The 24,453-nt window shown below is 36.5% G+C and overlaps 1 protein-coding gene across 5 annotated transcripts; it reads left to right on the forward strand.

Moving 5' to 3' along the window:
• Positions 1-1,048: 1,048 nt before the first annotated feature.
• LOC127853277 (uncharacterized) lies at positions 1,049-22,905 on the forward strand. 5 transcript variants are annotated; one of them, XM_052387672.1, is made up of 4 exons: positions 1,049-1,139; positions 16,056-16,771; positions 17,802-19,602; positions 20,775-22,905. In XM_052387672.1, exons 2-3 carry the CDS (start codon positions 16,057-16,059, stop codon positions 19,346-19,348), a joined length of 2,262 nt encoding a protein of 753 aa, XP_052243632.1. In that variant the 5' UTR covers positions 1,049-1,139; position 16,056; the 3' UTR covers positions 19,349-19,602; positions 20,775-22,905. The 5 variants fall into 5 exon arrangements, with proteins under 5 accessions (XP_052243632.1, XP_052243639.1, XP_052243623.1 ...); XM_052387679.1 differs by lacking the exon at positions 1,049-1,139 and adding an exon at positions 5,383-5,940; XM_052387663.1 differs by lacking the exon at positions 1,049-1,139 and adding an exon at positions 7,385-7,475.
• The last annotated feature ends 1,548 nt before the right edge of the window (positions 22,906-24,453 follow it).

Raw genomic sequence — 24,453 nt, forward strand, 5'->3', positions numbered from 1 at the left:
ATATACTGCAAAATATGTGGGGTACAGAAAATATATACCGGTTCTAAAAAGTATTCCGGAGTATGACCGGGTGCGTATTTTCCGTATCCGGGGTACATTGTAGAATACCTCTGAGTACTCGGGGTACTTTTAAGTAGTACCTGAGCCGACATTGACCAATTGAGCGTAAATTATGTGTGGTGTCCCTCGATCGTGGTTAGGCTTTCGCTTTTAATAAGCACGATCACACACAGGGAAATATATGTACATTTATCAGCTGTATGTGTGTATATGGTACCCCAGGTACTTTAAAGTTTACTACACTGTTCCCGGTGTACGAAAAATATACTAAAAGAACCCCGTCGTCTTGCCGGGTGCCTTTAAGCGTATTATTCGTACCCAGGGAACATTTAGTTTACCTAAGGGTACACGGGGTACTTTAAAGTAGTTCCTGAGCCGACAGTGACCGATTGATTATGTGTGGTGTCCCTCGATTGTGCTTAGGTTTTCGCTTTCTGTAAATCTTTTAGCTGTTTGTGTTTATATTTCATTATAACAATGCATATTCATTTCTTTGTTCTTTCTTGTTTGTTTGTTTAGTTTATTTTATGGTGTTTCTTTTTTCCATTTCTTTATACTTTGCGTGTGTGTATGTCTGCAATATTTTCTATGTAAACATGTATATTAAATAATCTAGCCTAATAACCAAAAACAAATATGGAATATGTTCAATAAATATTTTAATTGGTGCAGAAAGTGTTTCATAGCATTTCAACCCTCATTCACTTAGTAAAATAGTAAAAGTTACACCAACACCACATTGTATCTTTATTTTAATAACAACTTGTTTACAATGCAAACATACGCCCGATATTATTCAACTTACTAACGGAACATGCCACTTATCCGATCGCAGCGAAATTACAGTCATAAGATTGTGTCCTTATTCAAACTACAATGTTCTACACAATACAATTTCAACTGCTACCATAAGACCAGATCGTCAGATACTACGGTGAAAACAATTTGTGCAGTGTAACCTTTTCTTTAGCTTTGCTCTAATCGACAATAACAACTTCCGCCATAAACGATTTGATATCAATTTTATGTTTTGAGCATTTCTCAACAAAGTTGACGCAAATTGATGTCGATTGTAACAGGTATTGTGTTTGTAACAATGTATTAGGTTGATTTAACTCGATTTTATGGACATATGTGAGACATTATTTTTTTTGGGTGCTGGAGGTTTCGTCACAATGCGGTTTCGTCACACTGATATTATGAAGGAGGGCAGTGGAGGTTTCGTCACACTGATATATTGTATAGAATGATATTGCAATTGAATATGATGTTGTTAATAAAAATATTGCAATTGAATATGATGTTGTTATTAAATATATTGGGATATGTGCTTCTTTATGTTATTTTATAGCGTTATTGAGTTGAGTTTCGTAACAAATGATGGTTTTAATTGTATATTTTATTTAAATGATTTATGTTTGACTTATGTTAAACAGCGTTCTGTTTGTTATACTGAAGCGTTTTTATTTTAGTAGTTGTAGTACCAGCTAAAACTGTACAATTTTGTCAGTGTTATTTTATATTTAAATAGAAATATAATCACCTGTAACAGGCAATAATTAATGTCCGGTGATTTTAATAAATATGCCTTACTTATTTGTCTTAACTGCTGATTTTATCCGAAAAATACAACACTTGCATTACACTTTGCATATTATCCTTTTTTCTACCATAATATTAACTTTTTCTGTGCGCGTAATATATTAATAAAACACATATTTGTGGAGCACATGAAAACACGTCCACACCCTATCGACTACCAATCTACGATTGTAAGATATTTCAATTATTGATAACTTGATAGGGAAAATATATCAATTAGCGCATTGCAAACAATCAATTAACGACACACGCCTTTAATTGGCAATTAAAGAAGTTGGCTTAAATTGGAAGCGTGGATTATACAAATTGGTTGAAATTTAAAACAAATGAATTGTAATGGATCAACATGTATAATCTATATCTTACTTAACGTTATAATAATTTTTTTGTTTCAGCCGCGTGGCAGGCGATACGGCAATTGTACCCAAGAGCGACCGTTAAGGGCTGCGTGTTCCACTGGAACCAACGTGTGTACAGGAAGGTGTTAAATGAGGGTCTCGCGACAGCTTATGCGGCAAAGGGCGACAAGTTCCTCTTCTTGAGGAAACTCATGTCCTTGCCGTATCTACCTAGCGAACACATCATTCCTGCCTTCGAACAGATGATGCTACAGGCTGAAGAGGTACTTATAATAATTATTACTTACCTCATAATTATTTATGGTATACACATTACTTCTATTGTTAATAACATTATATATTATAAAAAATACAATAATCACAATGTATTGAACGCATATGTCATAAATTTTGCTTATTCCAGGTTGGCGGTCCTCTTCTGAATGTCGTCCATTACGTTGAGCGCACGTGGATCCATGTGGAAGCCAGAGAACTGGAGCGTCTATAGACAAACAGTTAGGACTAACAACGATGTTGACGGTATGCTTTTATTCAAAGCACAATTGCTGTTTGTATTTGATTATGTTTTATATGCAGATATTTATGTTTGGTGTAATATTGTTTGGAAATAAATGTGGTGCGTAAAGGTAAGTATATTATTGTAAAGTTTATTGAGTATATTTGTATTTGATTATGTTGTATATTATTGTAACATTTATTGAGTTTATTTGTATTTGATTATGTTTTATATGCAGATATTTATTTTTGGTGTTATATTGCTTGCAAATAAATGTGTGTTGTGTAAAGATAAGTATATTATTATACCGTTTATTGAGTAGATTTGTATTTGATTGTATCTTTATGTTTTAGATGCAAATATTTTATTTTGGTGTAATATTGCTGGCAAATAAATGTATGTGTTGTGTAAAGGTAAGTATAATATTATACCGTTTATGAAGTAGATTTTTATGTTAATGTATTGTGTATTATTGTGTTGTATTTGAATAAAAAAAAAATTGTGAATCATAATCAATTTAATTGCATGTGTATACTAACTAAACACTTCAATTTATCGAATTTAACAGAAAAGAAAAAAAACATGTTCATTGATAACAGAAGAAAGGTGTCAATCAAAGGTGCTAAAGTTTCCCGGTATTATTCACGCCTATATATTACCATTGTGACGAAACCCTACCCCTTTTCTACAGTAAATTCGGTGTGACGAAACTGCAGTGTGACGAAACCTCCGTAAACCTTTTTTTTACATTGAATCACGGAGTGTATATTGACGTAATCTAGAGTCCGTGATTGAATTTGGTTGTAACAAGAAGAACTATGAGCTGTTCGTATACTCATAAAAGCTCAGAGCATTCAAGAAGAACTACTGTACGTATGTACTCATAAAAGCTCAGAGCATTCAAAAAGAACTAAGTGGTAAATTTACGAACATGAAATGTGTCTTGACAAAACGGAATGTTTAATGCATTTTTTCTCACTTCATCGTACTTAAAAGTAAATATACAACAAGCGATAGCTTTAATATGCGTCAATATAATAATAAAAATGAAACATGTGTGCAACTTACGCATATATTGTGCTAAAGAAGTTGATTTCTTCAGCTACACAGTAAAATTTTCTTTTCTCTGGCGATTTTTTATCCCCGGTTGACGTCACATCCGGCTAAGGGACACAACTCTAACACTAGTAAAAGCGAATAACTGAAAGGGTGTATTGCATAGACTTGCGGGCATGTGAAGTCACATATTACTATACCCGTTACTTTATGTAATATATTTATAGATTTATTTAAGGGTGGAATATCATAAATAACATATTACCATGCAGCGACCCATATACAGAAAATAAGATTGCATTTTTGTACTTGACAAATTAAGTATTTAAATATTAGATTCATATTAATGACCAACTGATGCGTGCATTAAGTTTATCTTGCGCAAAAATGATTAATTTTTGCGTACATATAGTAATTGTATTTCCAAATTACAAATCCCTAGAATGTTACTTAAAAACGATTATACATATGATCAAGCGGATCAAATACGAGCCTTACGAGGTTTAACGCATCAAACCGACAAATAGACGTTCATTGACACATAAATGACGCACACCCTTTCGTATGCAAGTTCGAAACACAAATTAAATTGGGCCGCGTTCCAAGAAATCCGGTCTTAATGTCACGTGAACATGTCAGACTAGCAGTTAGGGTATGTTTTGTTTAATAGAAGTATCATCATAGTGAATATCCAGTTAAGGCGAAAAGAGTCGTCCCTAATTAGAATACCCAGGCTTATCTGGGATCGACAATTCATGCACATGCATTAAACCCAGTTTTCACAGTACGTTGCTCATTTAACTATGCAATCAAAAATAACCAGATAAAATTATCATCTTACTTGTGTTAATGCACTGCAACTTGTACGACACTATTTGCAAAGATATGTTTGTCGATATTATGAATATTCAACCTGGTTTTTATCGTTAGATACTTCAGAATAAAATTGTCAGTTAATGTTTTTTACATCACGGTAAAATTGTTCATAGTCTCTTGAATTGTATATACCATTTAAATATTCTATATTTTATTATATATTATTAAATGGCTCATGTTTCTATCGCATATATATTACTGTGCGTACAGATATGAGACTTAAATAAATCTGTCTGATTGTCTGCCCAAACGCCCGCCCGTCAGTCCGTCTGTTTGTTGTTCTGTCTACACACGTGTAAGCGTAAGTTTTTTATTTAAATTTGGTTGGTATCATGTTAATATTATTTTATTCCCGCAAAAATTTCATTATTTTTCTCTCTATTTTTGAAAGGAATATACTTTCTCGTTTGCTGTCGAGGTCACATAGGAGTTATATGAATATGATTGCAGAGAAGGACAAGTTAGGAATTGCCATTGTGTATGAATATATGTGCCGCGCTCTCTGAAAAGGGGTTTAATGCATATTCGTAAAGTGTCGTCCCATATTAGCCCGTCCAGTCCGCATAGGCTAATCAGGGACGACACTTTCCGCCTTTACTGGATTTTTGATAAGAAGAGACTTTCTTGAAACAAAAAAATATCACAAAAGTGGAAAGTGTCGTGCTTGATTAGCCTGTGCGAACTGCACATGCTAATCTCGGACGACACTTTACGCACATGCATTAAACCCCCTTTTCACAGAGCACGGTTCATATTTATATGTCGCAACCGCACACAATTCACTGAGAATACTATAAGCTCGCACTTATTTTCTTATATTTTATTTTTTGTTTTTAAAATGACTAACATTATTCATTCAATGTTTGAAACAAAAACACAGTGTGTGTGATTTTGGTGACGCTCTTTATTTAGCTATTCTGTAAGTTTGTTTAAACGACAACAATTATTGCTCAACATAAATAATAAACGTAAATAACAAGTGTGTAACACAACATCATAATTCAAATAATAATTATATTCTATGGTAAAATTAAAATTGACTGATTAGCTTAAAAGAAGCCCTCTTTTTGAAGCACGTGGAGTATAAACAACAACATTAAAACACAATCATCATCTGAGAACAAGAATGTGTTACTAAACAACATACTTTTTAATCCAGTATATATACATGTACTTCATTAAATTTTATTCAAACTAGCGGCTTTTTAATACACTACCGTGACGTGCACCTTAAAACAAAGCACAGACGAACAAACAAAACAAGTACTTCCTCGTGTAGTGTATACACCGCAGATTTGATCTAACAACTTGTAAGTACATTGTCGGCCTCTGAGTTTTTATTTCCGCTCTGCGTCAAGTAGTATAAATGAGCCGCGCTCGGAGAATACGGGGTTTAAAACTGCTACTTTTATACATTGTGTACACACCGGTCTTACTGACAATACCGTAGTGACGTCACCATCTATGTATAGAATGACTTTTATATCGAAGGTAAATTGCGTCGCTGGTGTACCTGCTTAACATTTATATATTAAATACCATAGTTTCCTGCTCAACCCTTGATAAATACAGAACAATAAAACATGATTAAGCACACAAATGGAATAAGTAGCCCTAATTGTATTCGTTCATGTTTGTGAAATGTATTAAAGACTGTATTTCCCGTAAGAAATGTCAGCTTAAAATTTACATCGGTCATCATGAAAGAAACATATTATAATATAAATGCAGTTAATTCAAAATGAAAAAAAAACTTAACGAAATATCGGCATACCGAAAGAACACTCAAATCAGCATTTAACATATAGATATTGTAGTCTTAAATGGAAATTCACTTATGAAAAATAGTTTACCTTTCGATATTCACTTAAGAAAATAGTGACATGTATGACAATACACTTATGACATAAATCGGTTGTTAATGACTATAATGAGAATGCATATATGATATATCGCAATGTTGATGAAAATTCTCTTATGAAATAAAGTGGCGTTTATGAAACGAATTGGGTACTCAATATGATCGAAAGAATGTTACGAAATCTGTCTTCTCTGAAATCTTGCCAAAAGGTCACTTACACAATTCCAGATCTCATTTAATTAAATTTGGCATGTAATGAAAAAGCGCGTCCGATCCTATTTTACGGACTACTTTTCAAGGTCATACGTGTTTTTAAGGTTAGTATCTGATTACTGATTGATTAAAAATGGACGAAAATATGATATGAATTAATTCGGTTAAATGTATGCATGCGTTCAATATGGAAATCACTCTGATTGACAGCTGATTAATATATATTATGTTGAGAATAAAACGATCTTAATTTCGTGTTCAATCTTGTTCAGTTTTTTTTTAGGAGTTCTTTTGATGGTAGATGGCTATACCGGGACTCTGGCGGCATTCACCGCGGCTCCACCTGGGCACCAACGGCGACAACCGGGGCGTTGCCATATCTCTGCCGGGGTCTGTATGAGCCCCGGTGGAGCTACGGTGCCGTTCTGGTTGTTCCCGGTGCCATCCCGTTTGTTCCTGTTGCCGCGCCGGTCGTTGCCTGTCCTTCCCGGCTCGTCCCGGAGGTATTAAACATTTTCATACTTACCCGATGGAGCCCCGGTTGTCCTCGGTCGTCTCCGGTTCATCCCGGTGGAGCCCCGGTTCATTCCGGTAGAGCCCCAGTAGATCCCGGATCACGCAACGGGGCTCTACCGGCATCATAGTGAAACTCGGCCTATACGTTAGTCTATTGTTTGCTTGTTGCATGTGTTTGCAAAGACTTTTCATGGCGACTGTTTATACGTTTATGTTTCAACATTTTGATCAACAATTTGCACACACAAACGCTTGGTGTCGTAGGCCCTTTAAACCGACCAAGCCTCGCGCGCATGATGTAAACATGTTTACCGCTCTACAATCGCTGTAAACATCACGTGGTGTGTCAGACACTGCGTATCATTGCGGACGTCTAAATCGGTGCATCAACCTCGTTTTTTAAGATAACACATACTTAATGGAGAAAAATATAGTGGTAACTTTTGAAACACTTGTGACATATATATATATATATATATTGTGATATTGGACACGGTGTATACTACTGTCGCTGTCTGCAGTTAAAGGGATCTTTTCACGGTTTGATAAATTGACAAAATTGAAAAAAAAGTTGTTTAAGATTCGCAAATTTTTGTTTTAGTTATGATATTTATGAGGAAACAGTAATACTGAACATTTGCCATGGTCTAATATAGCCATTATATGCATCTTTTGACGATTTAAAAACCTGAAAATTATAAAGCGTTGCAACGCGAAACGATTGAATAATTTGGAGAGTTCTGTTGTTGTCGTTTAATTTTGTGAAACTACAAAGATTGCTTATATAAATTGTAAAATACGTCTTTCAAACACACTTGGCAGGATGGCCGAGCGGTTTAATTTGTTTTTACTTCAGGACTCCGGGGGTCACATGTTCGAGCCCTGCTGCGGGCATTTTTTTCATTTTTTTAAATTTTATTCTTGCTGTTTTACTTGAGCTTTTTAGATCCAATGTTGACATTTATCAATATAAAGCATTTAATGACAAACTTCGAAACATGCCAAAATCTGTGAAAAGGCCCCTTTAAAATGCTGTTAGCAAACTAGAGCAAACAGGTACAACATATTTCATTAATCTTGTTCATATAAGATACATCATATAAAGAAAAAAGGAAAAGCAGAAAAAAATAGTTACAGCAGAATAGTTATCATTTGTTTTAGTTTTAGTATTATTGTTAGCATACTCATGATTATATTTTGTTTTATAGCTAGGCGATACAATGTTTAACTGACATTTTTATTACTTTAACACTCACACACTTAGATTTGTTGGTCATTATCGTCATCGTAAACAAAATCATAATTATCATCATCATCACCATCATCATCATCATCATTTATCATCATCACACGACCACCACCATCATCATCATCATATTCTTCTTCTTCTCATTCTTCTTCTTCGTCGTCGTCGTCGTCGTCGTCGTCGTAGTAGTAGTAGTAGTAGTAGTAGTAATAGTAGTATTAGCAATAGTAGTAATAGAAGAAGTAGTAGAGGAGGAGGAGAGACATGACATCATGTCGGATCATTGCGCCGTCTATCAACTGTTAGAAATGTACGATTCTGTATGTACAAATCTTAATGAAAATAACACACTTGTATTTTGGGATGTTTCAAAAGCATTTGATGAGTGTGGCATAGAGATCTTATTCAAAAACTTGAAGCTTATGGTTTTTAACCAGGTTTTCCGAAGGAAAAAACTGGTTATTAGATTGGCGAATGTCGGCGGGCGGGCGGCCGGGTGGGCGGGCGGGCGGCCGGATGGGCGGGCGGGCGGGTGGTCGGGCTTGCGGTCGGTCTGGTGGGTGGTCTAGCGGGCGGGCGGAACAAGCTTGTCCGGGCCATAATCATTTGGCACATTTGTTAACCATCAATAGACGGTGTGTAGCGAACGAATTACGTCGATATCTCCAAGGTCAATGTCACACTTTGAGTTCAAAGGTCAAAAATGGCCACAAATGGGCTTGTCCGGGCCATAGCTATGTCATTCATTGTGAGATTTTATACTCATTTGGCACATTTGTTCACCATCATTGGACGGTGTGTCGCACGAAAGAATTACGTCAATATCTCCGAGGTCAAGGTCGCCACGACTAAAATATATTTATTTTGAAACAAAGGGGGTTAATTATAAACAATCAGTTCATTTTGAGTTGTCTCCCTTTATCAGACTTTTTTTCAAATTGAAAACCTGGTTTTTTGTCCCTTGTTGAAAATGAATTGCTATTATGGCTTACTGATTAAATATCCAGTAGGTCACAACACGTTGTTATTAAATATACCATCTCTGATAGTAAGCCTATTAAAGCAGGTGTGCCCTAGGGTTTTGTCCTTGGTCCTCTTTTATTTTATATCTATATTTATAATATACATGAATCTGAAAATCTTGATAGTCTAACTAGACAATTTGCTTACGACACTTCTCGTGCGTATGCTTTTAAAGACATTTCCGAAATAACCGCAATTATTAACTCTGATATTGACAAGCTTAATTGTTGGTCTAGGAAATGTCTTGTGTCTTTTAATCCGAATAAAACTGACTTCATTTTTTTGTAGAACATCCTATCTGGTGACGCATTAAAACTTCAATTTCCAAATACCGTATTATCATCATCAAACAACATTAAACATCATGAAGTTACATTAAGTTCAAATGCCAAATGGTCTCACCATGTAAATCATGTGTTTGATTCATGTTAAAAGAAAATTAATGTTCTTCGAAAACTAAAGTACATACTATCGAATAGCAACATACTTGCAATCTATCGAATCTTTATTCTTCCAATCTTAGAGTGTGCTAGTGAAGTCCGGGACGGTAGTACTGAATCTGAAAGCAATAGGCTTGAAAACCTACAGGTGGAAGTTGCTAGAATTGCTTGTAGATTACCCATTTTCTGTAGTAAAGAGAACTTTTATAAAGAATCTGGTCTTGAGCGCTTAGCCTTGAGGAGAAAAAGGGAAAACGCTTGTTACACTTTTTTTACAATTCACTCTCAACTAACACCCTCTTATTTTTCTAATCTACTTCCACAATATGTCGGTAGTGTATCAAGTTACAATCTAAGAAATCGAGAGAATTACTCTTTGACCCAATCTCGATTAACTTCATACAGTGGATCGTATTTCCCATCTACAATAAAATTGCTAAATGACCTTAATATAGACACATGAGAAAAACATACAATATTTTATTTCAGATCAGCGATAACACCACAGTCATATGTGTGCCCAAAATAATATAATATAGGCAGTAGAAAAGTACACATTGCTCACACTAGCCTTAGAAATATGCATTGTAGTTTCAACTACGATCTTTATAGATCACTTGTTTGTTGTTCATTGTTTCTAAACATACATTAAATTCCAACTTACAAAGACTTTGAAAAGATACGTTAAAATTGCTTAATTATTTGTGCATTTAAATAAGCACAATAGCAATTGATTATCAATAATAATGTTGCTGCTTCTTTAAGTAAATTTAGTACGTTCAAAACTAGTTTAATAGTAATTTACAAAAAACTTATTGAATGAAGAACGTTTGGAATAATATTTGATACATTTTATTCCTTAGTAAAGAGAACGAACCTTACGTTATTTGTGTAAACATTTTAACTCCTTATTTAATTCGAATAAACAGTGACCTGGCATAATGAATAAAAGAAACAAAGAACTAAACAAAGTGCGTATAGTTTTGCGGTTTCACGAAGTATTACAAACATAAAACATCATAATGTAATTGCTTTAAGCAACACTCACGTATTCTATTGACAATTGTCATGGTAATACTGAATCGGTATATAATGATATTGAAAGAGTGCTATAATAATTGCCCATCTGTGCTGTGTAGCACAGATAGTTCGTACACCCCGTCTTGTGAAGGACTGGGTGACCCGGGCTGGTATGACCCATCAGTATCGTCAGTTGGTCGTGGGACATTTCTGCTTATTCTAGCATTCCAACATGCTTTCTGTGTCTCTCTGTCTCTCTAGTGTTTTTTCCAGGAGGGCAGAGGGTCATGGCGCATTCCTTTCAAAAAAGGGCATTTTAACGCGCAGTTTAGGCAAAAAAGGGCAAAAACGTTCCGTGAATCCCTTAATGTATGATCTCCATCGTTAATCGATCGTTATTTGCCATTTTGCCGGAAGACACAATTTATTTTCTGTATAGTCAGCCATCTTGTTTAAATGATATAAGCGACAGGTGCGCAAGCAACGTAAAATCGTATATGTCCACCTTATTCTCGGTTCGCTTTTTGTTTAATTTGTATACGTTACAGTAATTGTTTCAATATTGTTTTATCTCAAAGACGATAACGATCAAGATACAACTTTTTTCTATAAAAATTAATTACGCGTAAAAATAATTGTTTTGATTTAACTGAATTATGCAATTTCCACGAGGATAACATCGAGGTTTTCATTACAAGTCTCTGGATTAACTGTCCACGATTTTATCGTGGAGGGATACACAATATGGGCCGATTAGTGTGCTTTTTGACGATGCTGCGAACTTAACGTCTAAGTTATCATACTATGAAAAAATTCTTTACAATGGCGACCTATGTAAAAGACCGAGCCAGTCCGATTGAGATAGCTCGATTTTTCTAATCGGCATACCTCGCTGATTATCATTGATAAATGTAAAAGAAGCTCAGCTATAAATAACACAGCATATTCTGGGGAAAAGATTTGATAATAGTTGGAAAACGTTGATTTTAAATCAGTTATATTCAATCCATTATATGTTTATAGATCAATGAAATAACTATGCATTTTCTGTATTGTTTTTGACATTTGTATTGATTCTGTAAATAAATTGCGAGTGAAAACGTGTATAATTAACGTTTAACGCGATCATGAGTGTAAAGAAAACGAATTATTTTACACTTGCCATTTGTAAACGTTGTAGCGAAAATGGTAAATAAACAGCATACTATCCGTATAATATCTATGAAACTCGTTTTTACGCGTGCTTTCTCATTTTGCATATTTAGTAAACTTTTTAAACAGAAATTACAGAGCCACATCAGTGCACATACTATGTTTGATAATTCATTCTTTTATTGGATATTGTTTGCTGTTTTAAACACATATTAGGTCATATCGCGGAGATTTAGTCGACCTTACCATGTGTTCATGGGCGAACTCACGTATTCAAGTACTCTTACGACTATGTGCTCATACCTACTTTCAGGAATCATCATGAAATTATTGCCGTACTTAACGAACAAACATGCCCAAGCTTATTGAAGTAGAATAAAAAACACGAATCAAAAGAGAAAAATTATGTGAAATTACGTCCACACACATGACATCATTAACTTAGGAAAGAAAACAACGAAATATAAAGTTTGGTATGATATACATGTGAAATTAAAGAGCATGGTGTAATTAAAGATCATGTCAAGTTTTGAATACATCTGCTGAAACGTAATGTTATAACCCACAAACGTTTTACTGTAACAGAACGTTTTTTAAGATAAGTGGTACAGAAAATACACGTCGAATATCTTTTTAAATATATTTCTTGTTATATTTGATCGAGAATGTAACCCGCCTCCCAGTTTCGCTGAATGGGTCAAGTTCCCGACGGTTACAACTTCCCCATACCCCCCCCCCCCCAAAAAAAATCTTACCCAAAAATTTTCGTACCCATTTTTTTCGTACCCAATTTTTTTTCGTACCCACATTTTTTTTCATACCCACATTTTTTTCCTACCCATTTTTGTCCGACCCAATTTTTTTTCCTACCACATTTTTTTACCCAATTTTTTGGCATAATTTGTGTACCCACAATTTTCGTACCCATTTTTATTTCGTACCGAAAAGTTTCGTACCCACATACACAATTTGGGTGATGTAGATAAACTTAAATTGATGCTTTATATCCATCCTCTTCAAAAGCATCGTCACATCAGTACTGCCAGTACTTTGATTACAACAAAGCCACTGACATTATCGATTGATATTGACACGGGGTTATTCACGCATGACTAATTCACAACCGCGGGAAACTTCGCTTCCTTTGGGCCATACTCAGATACAGTCGGCTTAGAAGTTTGGTCAAGCGGCAATTCAGATGTTATCAATAAGGGCGCATGGCGGCTTTTAAAAGGACGAAACGGAAAACAGCGGGTGCTAATGAAAGGGAAGGGCGGCAGCCTTTGAAAAGGGCAGCGTGGCGCTAAATGGCTTTAAAATGGGGCAGCGTGGCGCCACTTTAGGGCATGGCGCCGCGCCACGCTAAAACGGACTGGAAAAAAACACTAACCTCTCTCTCTCTTTCTTTCTCTCTTATCTCCTTTATCTCTTCTTCTCACTCTTTCACGCTTACTCTTACTATTGATTTGTTTTTTCTCTGTATCAATTTCTCTCGTCTCGCTATCTCCATTAAAAATCTGATTTTCGCACTCTCTCCTTCCCTCCCACTCGCTCTCTCTTATACCGTCTTCCCACTATTCCTCTATTTTGTCGTCTCTAAACTTTTTCAACATTTCTAACTTCACAAGCTCTCTCTCTCTCTCTCTCTCTCTCTCTCTCTCTCTCTCTCTCTCTCTCTCTCTCTCTCTCTCTCTCTCTCTCGCTCTCTCTCTCTCTCTCTTTCTTTCTCTCTCTCTCTCCCTCTCTGTCTCTCTCTTTCTCTTTCCTAATTCTTACTCTCTCCGTCATACTTTTTTCCTCTACATCTCTCGATTTTTCTCCCTCTCTTCCATATTCTTACTCTCTCTTTCTCTCCTTCTCACTCACTCCTTCCTACTGTCTCTCTGTCCAACTCTTTGTTGCTCTCTCTCTTTCTCTCTCTCCCCCTCTCTCTTACTCCTTTTTACTATATCTCTCTTTAAACTAAAATAACAGATTTACCTTAAAAGAGTCAATGATTAAATAAATGATCCGGTACCGGATCGTGTATGAGCTCCTAACGCACTTGTTTTTTTTTCGGTATAATTAAGAAATAATCGACGGGTAACCGTTGGTTATTGCGGTAATAACCAACGGTATGGAGTTCCAATGCGTAGGAATTAAACCACGAGGGCGTAGCCCGAGTGGTTTGATAACAAGCATCGGAACTCCATACCGTTGGTTATTACCGCAATAACCAACGGTTACCCGTCGATTATTTCGATTCTAACACGATTGCATCAATAAGTTATCCGCGATTTAAAGGTTATAAATGAGAATTCTAACACAGCACGCGTCTTGTTTTCTATAGACAAATAAGGAAATCAAGTGTGGGTTATTCTGCAATAATGTATGGGCGGAGCTTAATGTTTCGAAAATAGTTCCTAATAAATATAGAAAATATTGCAGTAAAATGCACGTGCTAAAACCCGCTCTCTAAAAAATGTAATAAATGTATCATGTATATAAATGTAATGAAACAACAAATTGTATATTTGGTGATAAGTGGCATAACCACGCCTGCAAAGAATGTTATTTGTTAAGAAACGTAATTAAGAAAACATTTATAGCATGTCAGCTTTTCAGTAGCATCAATAAAAGTGGCGTCATTTAGTTTCTACGATTGTTGTTTTCTATGAAAGTGACGTAATTTGCTTCGCACTCGTGATTTAATTCCTACGCATCTATACTCCTTACTGTGGGTTATTCGACAACAAACCATGATAGAAAATATTATTTCTTAATTATATTAACTGAACGTCCTCCACTTTTCCGCGAAAACGTGACGTCACCACAACAATTAAAATCAAATGACGTCGTCTTCATTCATAAACAGTGTGCGGACAATCAAAGTGACGTCACTTTAAACAACCGTTGGTATATCGGGGTAATAACCAACGGTAGTTTTCCTTCTTTGTATATAGAAAACAAGCCACGTGCCGTGGTAGAATTAAGAAATAATCCACGGGTAACCGTTGGTTATTGCGGTAATAACCAACGGTATGGAGTTCCGATGCGTAGGAATTAAACCACGAGGGCGTAGCCCGAGTGGTTTGATAACAAGCATCGGAACGACATACCGTTGGTTATTTCCGCAATAATCAACGGTTAACCGTGGATTATTTCGATTCTTACACGATTTCATTAATAAGTTTTCCGCGATTTAAAGGTTATAAATGAGAATTATATTAACCGAACGTCCTCCACTTTTTCCGGGAAAACGTGACGTCACCACAACAATTACAATCAAATGACGTCGTCTTCATTCATAAAATGTGCGCGGACAATCAAAGTGACGTCACTTTAAACAACCGTTGGTATATCGGGGTAATAACCAACAGTAGTTTTTCTTCTTTGTATATAGAAAACAACTCACGTGCCGTGGTAGAATTAAGAAATAAAAGACGGGTAACCGTTGGTTATTGCGGTAATAACCAACGGTATGGAGTTTCGATGCGTAGGAATTAAACCACGAGGGCGCGTTTGATAATAAGCATCGAAACGACATACCGTTGGTTATTACCGCAATAACCAATGGTTACCCGTCAATTATTTCGATTCTAACACGATTTTATTGATAAGTTATCCGCAATTTAAAGGTTATAAATGAGAATAATATTAACCGAACGTACTCCACTTTTCCGCGAAAACGTGACGTCACAACAACAATAAAAAACAAATGACAAATTCATAAACAGTGCACGGACAATCAACGTGACGTCATACTAACAACCGTTGGTATATCGGGGTAATAACCCACGGTAGTTTTCCTTCTTTGTCTATGGAAAACAAGTCACGTGCCGTGGTAGAATCCAGTTTGAATGACGCCCTGATCTTGTTCATCAATCTTCTTAATTATTTGGTCGTTTGCCGCAACATTGCATAAAGCCAATGAATAGTTTAAACATCAAAACGAATGAAGATACCTTAAAAAAATATTTACAAATGCGTTTGTATTTTAATGTTTATTTTATTTTTTGTAGACTTATATCACTATTATCGTTTTGAAAAGTTCTGATCTAGTATGAAAAAATAACAACGTTTAACATCTTACGTTTGTGATAGATATTACACCCATGAAAGAAAAACTGATTGGATGAATGTTTTCGTTTTTCAGTATGGGCTCCAAACTTTCAAAAGCTGCTCGAGAGGCAACTGGAAAAAACGCGTCATCCACAAAACCTGGTGCTATGGCTAGACCTCACGACCAGGATTCAAAAATGGCGGACATAAAGGTGAATGACATAATCTCTGCAGCAGCACGAGAAGCTGTGGCGCCACCACTTGTAGAGGAAACGGAGATGACACACACAGAGGCCAGAGACGTCATTGCTGAAGCAACCCGAGATGGTATTGGTGAACTCCTCGCCAAAGTACAAGCGATTAAAAATGATTTTGAGTTGTTTGAACTAAATGCAAAGGGTTCGATTGATTCCGGCGCCATTGATGTTGTGAACGAGCTCAACGTACGGACGCTTAAAATAATGAGCGATCTTGAATCGGTTGGAATTGATGGACAGATGGGAATTACTTCCATCGCAGAGGATGTGAGACAGGAACTTGGGGCCAACTTTATTTCTATTAAAGAGGCACTTGAAAGAGTTGGGATTGATGAACGGGAGGGAATTACTTCAATCGCAGAGGATGTGAGACGGGAACTTGACGCCAAGTTTATTTCTATTAAAGAGGCTTTTGAAAGAGTCAGAATTAAGGCTACTTACTCTATCGAATGTGCCACCGAAAGTGGAGTGCGGAAAATCGAATTGGTAACGGAAGAAAACATGAGGAAAATCAATGCACTGAATGAAAAGGAATACGTACACGAACGAGACGGTAAATGTTCATGTTTATATTGTAAATGTATTAATAAACATTTCGTAATACAATGAAAGCAGTGGTTGTGCGGTGCACATGAGATAAGATATTTCTTCCAGAGTTTTAGAGTTACTGCCCTTTGAAATTGTGTTAACTTTTTAACTCGATTTCGTATACACCTGATGATGTATGAACTTGAAACTACAGGTATAAAGATATCGTTGTGGGGAATTGTAATTGAAACTGCATGTATTAAGATCTCGTAGTTGGGAATTGCAATTGAAACTTTAGGTATTAAGAGCTCCTTGCGGGGAATTGCAAATCAAAAGAAACATAAATTTTGCTTTCATGTATTAAGAAAATTTTGACATTCTCATATTAATAAGTATTGTCCCCTACCGGTTTCACCGGAGGGGACTTATGGTTTGCGCTTTGTGAGTCTGTCTGTGAGTCTGTCTGTCTGTCACATTTTCTGGATCCTGCGATAACTTTAACAGTTCTTAATATTTTTTCATGAAACTTGCAACATGTATAGATGGCAATATGGACATTATGCACGACATTTCATTTTGTTCCTACGTCAAAAGTTGTGGTTGCTATGGCAACCAAAAAAAAATTCTGAAAATGGTGGAATTTCTGACAATGGTGGAGCCGGTAGGGGACCATATTGCTTGACAATAGCCTTGTTCAATATAGTCCGGAGCATGTCCAGAAAATATAACAGGTTACAACTTGAATCTTGACATGAACGAGTTACGAGTATTACAAGTGTGTTGTTCAACAAACAGTTAGCGAATTTGCTTAATATATAAAAAAGGCACATTATTGTTTATGTCTATATAAAAAATATTGGACAAAATTAACAAACGCAATATTTGATAGTTATATGATTGGTTCAATGCTGCAAGGTAGGAAGCAGGTGGTCGCGGTTTTTCAGCATACGTTGTATATGCATTGCATTTACATTCGTCCGTTAGGATTTAAACTATCAATGAGTACCTGTTTACAAATCTTTATATATTGAACCATTTTCTCCCCATGGTTTCAGAAATGTTGCGAACGATGATGAATCATTACGCCAAAACACTCAGTCACGTTTCAACCTCGCCATTAAATGATTGGGTTCAAGCATGTTTAGATGACATCTACATGCCACCCAATGTTCAGCTCATGAAAAACGACAAGGGGTCCTTTATGAAAACTGGTACACAAATCACAGAATATCGAAGTGTGTTTCTAACGAATGGTAAACCAAGCCGACATACGTTTATCCAAGGGGAGGCAGGTTCTGGCAAATCCACTTTCCTCGCAAAGTTAGTTTTGGACTGGTGTAGTACTAATTCAACAAAATCAGTTGAACCGTTGCCGACGGCCTTAACCAACAGTGCTGATGGAGATTCAACATGGATACGAACTAATTTCTTTAAGGATTTAGAGACTCTGATATCTTATATGTTCATATTTCATGTCACTTTAAGGGATTCGGTTCAGGAGTTTGAAATTTCAGATATGATTAAACAACAAATAATTGACACCATTTACAGCACAAAAGATCGCGCTAATGCGTACAATCTGCTGAATGAGATCATGAAACGTGAACGTTGTTTGGTTCTACTGGATGGTCTTGATGAATGGACCGGTACTGTAGGTCATAACCTGCCGACATTAGCTGTATCCCTCAGCCAGTGCGATATCTTGATTACAACTCGACCTTGGAAAATGACACAATCGAATATACCAGACTCAAAAATTGACACGTTGCTGCAACTAGAAGGAGTAAACGAGCCTTTCGATGTGAGCAAAAGACTTCTGGCTTGTAGAGGTGATTATAAAGAAAGCAGGGATTTGAACAGTAAGCAATCTGAATTTGAATCGTATGTATTTACAAACGATCTGTACGAATTGCTGGTCTCACCGATGCTGTTGTCGTTGATTGTGCAGTCATGGGCAGAAGGGGCTGAACTGAAGGGCTCTAGGTGTGAAATATACATCCTCTTGCTGGAAAGTCTTCTTAAGAAGGCGAACAGTGAAACGAGTGAATTTCAACGACCGCCCTTCCGATGCTTCACAGGGACGCAATATATAAAACCTAACAATGAACAAGTGGATTGTTTGGCTGAAGCGGCCTTTTATTTATTATTTTCAGATAAACGGGAAAACTCACTGGTGTTTAGCATTACAGAATTAACGAATCTCAATTCCAAGTTTCATGAACAAGAACGATTGGACTTTGCATTAAAATCCGGTATTTTATCGGCAACACGGAAAGGATCTGTATTACGATCATCTTCAGCGTTTTCTTTTATCCATAAGAGCTTACAGGAATTCCTTGCTGCTTATCATATTGCCCGTAATACCAATATCGATCTGATTGATCAGGTCATTGCCGGATATCTTCACCGTCACAATGATGCATATCTCGACATGTCCCAAGTTTTCATCTTTCTGTGTGGACTGGACATCATGGCTGCGAATAAGCTTTCTTGCATCATGGATAAGCGCAATAATGCTCGTGTCAAATCAGGGTTTGATGATCAGCTTTGTAGGATCATACCTACAAGGATACAGAGAAGCGGTTGCCAATGCGCAAACTAACGTTGCCTTGACACTAAGTGACCTCCACTGCGATGATTACAATATGAGAGACGCTCACAGCGTTTGGAAAAATAACACGTTCAATCTACTGTCATTGCGCGTACGCATTTGGTTGAGTTACCGAGATAGTTTTGTTCCGGACAGAGATAATTTACCTGCAACAGTCGAGTCTCCTTCCCATATTGAGTTTAACCTGTCATCGTGCCAAATGCTCAAATCATTGGATCTAAGCGGACACGGCATTTGGTTTAAAGGTATATATATATATATATACATATACTATACAGTTCATTTGTATCCCTCCTTCAAGATAGGGGGTTACAGATTTGTAATAAACGACATCTACTAAACCGTATTATAGACTTGCAGTACAATTCCCAAACATGTTCACCTAGTGACCCTTTTTGGGAGTTATCAAAACCGTCCAGGTCCACTGCAGGTCAATCACCAAAAAACATCTTTGGAAGGAAGCATCCCAGAGCTTTGATATTTGGTATGAAACATTATGCAATAGTCCTATATCCGTTGCTTACTTGTAGTCATCTTTTATATACACTTGTTTAATAAAATAGCATTAAGAACTTATTTTCTAAATCAAAAACATGATGTTCTATTTGATTTGTAACACTGTATAATGGTCCACCGTAACGATTGTAAAAAATATCTCAATGTTGTCTAAAACGGCCACGATCCAAGGGTCACGTGAATTGTATATTATTGTTTTGCAAGATAGCATTAATGATCATTGTCCCTGAAACTTCATATACCAGAGATATGATATTCTATGTAATATCAGATAATGGTCCTCTTGAATGTTTATTTTAATAAAATGGTCAAATGGTAAAGAATCGGTAATGCCATATGGTTCACATTTTTTATTTACTCTTAATAAAAAAATTGATTAATGTTCTGTGAAGCTACATGGCAAAAAGGTTATCCATTTGGTATTTAACTTTTGTTCAGATCATGACTTTTTGGTAAGACTGGTCATAACCCATAGGCATATCGGCACCATAAACCAAACACATTGTACGGGGGTACGTCATCTGGACCATATTGGCCGCTTTGGTTAATCAAAATATGAGCGATATACAACAACAAATTATCCGAGGTGAAGATGCAAAGGTGTCAAGTATACCTTCATTTACGATAGTTATTGCCTTCATTCATAAGAAGAAGAAGAAGAAGAAGAAGAAGATGATGATCATGATCATGATCATGATGATGATGATGATGATGATGATGATGATGATGATGATGATGACGACGACGACGACGACGATGATGATGATGATAAAGTGCTTCATTTCTAATGACATTCACGGCAATTGTGTATGTTTTTTTTTCAATTTTTATATATGTTTTGCAGTCTAGAATTAGAAAGCGAATAATAAATAACTAAGGCTGCATTTAATCATATTTACAGATTCTGACAGTTCTGCTAGTTCAGAACAGCCGGTCTGGATTGTTGTAGACAGTGAAAATCAAGCGCAGTGTGCAGACCCACCTTTAGTACTGCCCTCTATTAAACACATTTCATTGATTGATGTCACATGTTCCTCCACATGGCTTCACAGTTTGTTTAGCACGTGTCTGTCACTGGACCATAAAGTTAAGTGTCGGCTGGTGCGCTGTGACATATCATCGCGTGTAGAGGGCGCACTCAGTGGAAGCGCGTCAATAACGACGGACGTAAACGACACATTCAGTTTGTACTTATTTGAAAATACCGGCCCCGGTCTGTGGGAGGCTCTACACGGTCAGTCTATCAAATGTCTGAGTATCAGTGGACTGAATGCAGAATTGAAAAACCAGAATGCAGAGTTGTTGTTTAAGTCAATACAAACACTCACACAGCTGGAAACCCTTAATATAAACATGAATGACAAGGCTGATATAAGTCCTAATCTGTGGGAGAATCTGAACAGCCTTAATATCAATCGTGTGACACTGAGTCTAAATGATGTATGGTGTGGTCTGATAGTAAATAATGTATCGAAGTTGTCGCAGGCTCTCCTATCAAACCATATGGAAACGATTTGTATTTACCTGAATGCTCAGCCCTGTATGATGGAGGCTATGCATGGTCTGCCTATCGAAAGTCTGAGTCTGTATGGCAGTGGAGAAAGTTTGCACATTAATCACGTGTCGTCGCTGAACAAATTTCTATCGTCGCTCAAACAGTTGGACAAACTCAGTGTTTTCGTAAACAATGACAGTCCTGGTCTGTGGGAGGCTCTCCATGGTGTTCATATCAAGAGACTGAGTCTGAATTTTGGAATCGGAGATTTGATAGTGAACTATGCATCGGCATTATCGCAGCTACTAGCATCTTTTATACAGCTACAAACGTTGAGTATTAAAGTGAATTTTGACACTCCCGGTCTGTGGGATGCTATTAATGGACTCAATATCAAGAGTCTGAGTCTGAATGATGTTGGAGAACGAATGATTGATTGGATGACAGACGAGGCAGAATCAATGTCTCTGTTATTTCCTTCGCTCTCACAGCTGGAAACGCTTAGTCTTGGATTGGATAATGACTTTGCCGGCCTGTGGAAGGCTCTGCATGGTCAGTATATCAAGCGACTGAGTCTGAGTGGTGTGAGTAAAAGTATGGATGTATATCATGCAAAATTGTTGTCAGAGTCTATATCATCGCTCACGCAGCTTGAAACGCTTACGTTGCATGTATTTGCATATATCGACCTACAACTACCTCAGTCATTGACGTATTTCAATTTCTACTGTGCAGGATGTCTCCGCAAGAATTACGCGACCTATTGAACGCACTTTCTGCGTGTACTCAGGCAGTTAAGAGTAAGCTGGAATTTGGCTGTGCACTATGTAACAATAACAACAGATTTCGAAGGATAAATTATATTCGTCCAGAAGAATATATTCCTATCCAACAGAACCTGAATGCGCTAAGAGGTGTTGCAGTGAAGAAATTCCAAATATTCGAATGGATAGATGCCTGGTATGTACGCAACACCGTTGTTATTGGGGACGATGAATATGATGATGGTTTCGTTGATGAGACATATAACTTATTCATTCGATATCTGCATAATGACACACCCAATCGAATCTCCATGCGACTCCAGAGTTATGCAGCCTCGAATTCGTGAATACATACGTCCGTAAGACATGATTATATCAAAACATGAATGCATGCTTCTGCAAGACATGATTTAATATATCAAAACATGCGTTTAGAAGACAAGGTTATTCGAAACATGCATATTAATGTATGGAGCAGTTGTTGCACGTTTTAAACACGACTTTTTTGTACTTCATGCTTTTGTGTGAGCAATACGCACTATGTGTTTGATGTTCAGTCTTTTCTATACGTAATACATTAACACGAACTTTACAGAGACGTAACTTGTTCATTAGAAACAAAATGACTAAATTACATGTAGCAAGTACCATGGCAACAAACTCACCGACACGTTGTATTTGTTATTGAATACATTATGTTTTCCATTTGTGTTCGAATTCATCATAAACTACTTTGTGGCATGTTAGAATTCATCCTATAAAAATTTCTGGCATCGACTTATTGTGCACACTGCTTGTAATTTTTCAATTGTAAGTTTAAATATGTCTAAAGTAAAGTAATTTTTCAGAGGTGCATCTATTAGAAATCTATTAAACCTTTGCTTGTTCCCACTTTTCTCGCATGAAAGTATATACATATAGTGTCCTTTCGTTAGTAAAATAGTTGTGAATTAATTTGTTCAATACATTTCTCTCATGTGACATCAGAAATAATCGAGCACTTAATCGATAGATTGTATGAAGTACAGTACCTTAATCGATAGTGTGCATGCAGTAACTTAAAAAATAATCTATAGTGTGAATGCAGGCGGGGCATTTCATTCAAAACAATTTTACAACTTTCACGTGTTATATACGAAAGCTAAATGTCCCCCGCGAAAATTATCTGTGCAGACACTTTGCGCACTTATTAAGCTATATTCTCCATTATATGAGTCTTTGATAAGAACCTGTAAGATTTATCTATGAAAACCATTCGCCTTATGTTAAATGGTGTGAGTCTTTGACATGAAGCTTCAACATTTTTTCAATGAAATCCACTTGCCTTATGTTCAATTTCAACAGCTTTGGTTCAGGTTCAGGTTACGGTTCCTATATTTATTATAATGTATTTTTATTATCGATAATGTGTTAATGCACTGCAACTTGTACGGCAATATTTGCAAAGATTTGTTTGTCGATATTATGAATATTCAACCTGGTTTCTTATCGTTAGATACTTCAGAACAAAATTGTCAGTTAATGTCTTTTTATATCACGGTAAAACTGGTCATAGTCTCTTTAATTGTATAAACCATTTAAATATACTAAATTTTATGATATATTATTAAAGGACTAATGTTTATATCATATATATACACTTGTGTGTACAGAAATGAGACTTAAATAAATATGTCTGCCCGACCGCCCGTCCGTCCGCCAAACCACCCACCCACCCGTCCGCCCGACCTTCCGTCTGTCCGTCCGTCCGTCTGTCTGTCTGTCTGTCTGTCTGTATGTATGTCTATTTGTCTGTCTACACACGTGTAAGCGTATGTTTTTTAATTTGGTCGGTATCATGTTCATATGATTTAAATACCGCAAAGTTCATTCTTTTTCTCTCTATTTTTGAACGGAATATACTTCCTCGTTTCCTTTTGTGGTCACTTAGGAATTGTATGAATATAATTTCAAAAAAAGGACAGGTGAGGAATTGGCATTGAAGTGAACAGATGTGCCGCGCTCTGTGAAAAGGGGATTTAATGCTTGTGCGCAAAGTGTCGTCCAAGATTATAATATGCAGTCCGCACAGGCTAATCAGGGACGATACCTTCCGTCTAAACTTGATTTTTGCTAAGAAGAGACCTGATTGAAACGAAAAATATCATAAAAGCAAAAAGTGTCGTCCCTGCACATACAGTAAACCCCCTTTTCACAGAACACATTGCATATTTAAGTCGCAACAACACACAAAGCACAGAGTATACTACAGGTACGCACTTGAATTTCTTATATTGAATTTTATTATTTGTGTATTCATAAAGACTACCCTTATTCATTCA

The sequence above is a fragment of the Dreissena polymorpha genome, chromosome 1, assembly GCF_020536995.1.
Source record: "Dreissena polymorpha isolate Duluth1 chromosome 1, UMN_Dpol_1.0, whole genome shotgun sequence".
Lineage (NCBI taxonomy): Eukaryota > Metazoa > Mollusca > Bivalvia > Myida > Dreissenidae > Dreissena > Dreissena polymorpha.

Coding starts and splice junctions, on each gene's coding strand:
- LOC127853277 (XM_052387672.1), top strand. CDS start 16,057: ATGGGCTCCAAACTTTCAAAAGCTGCTCGAGAGGCAACTGGAAAAAAC. Junction 16,772..17,801: donor ATACGTACACGAACGAGACG/GTAAATGTTCAT, acceptor CCATGGTTTCAG/AAATGTTGCGAACGATGATG.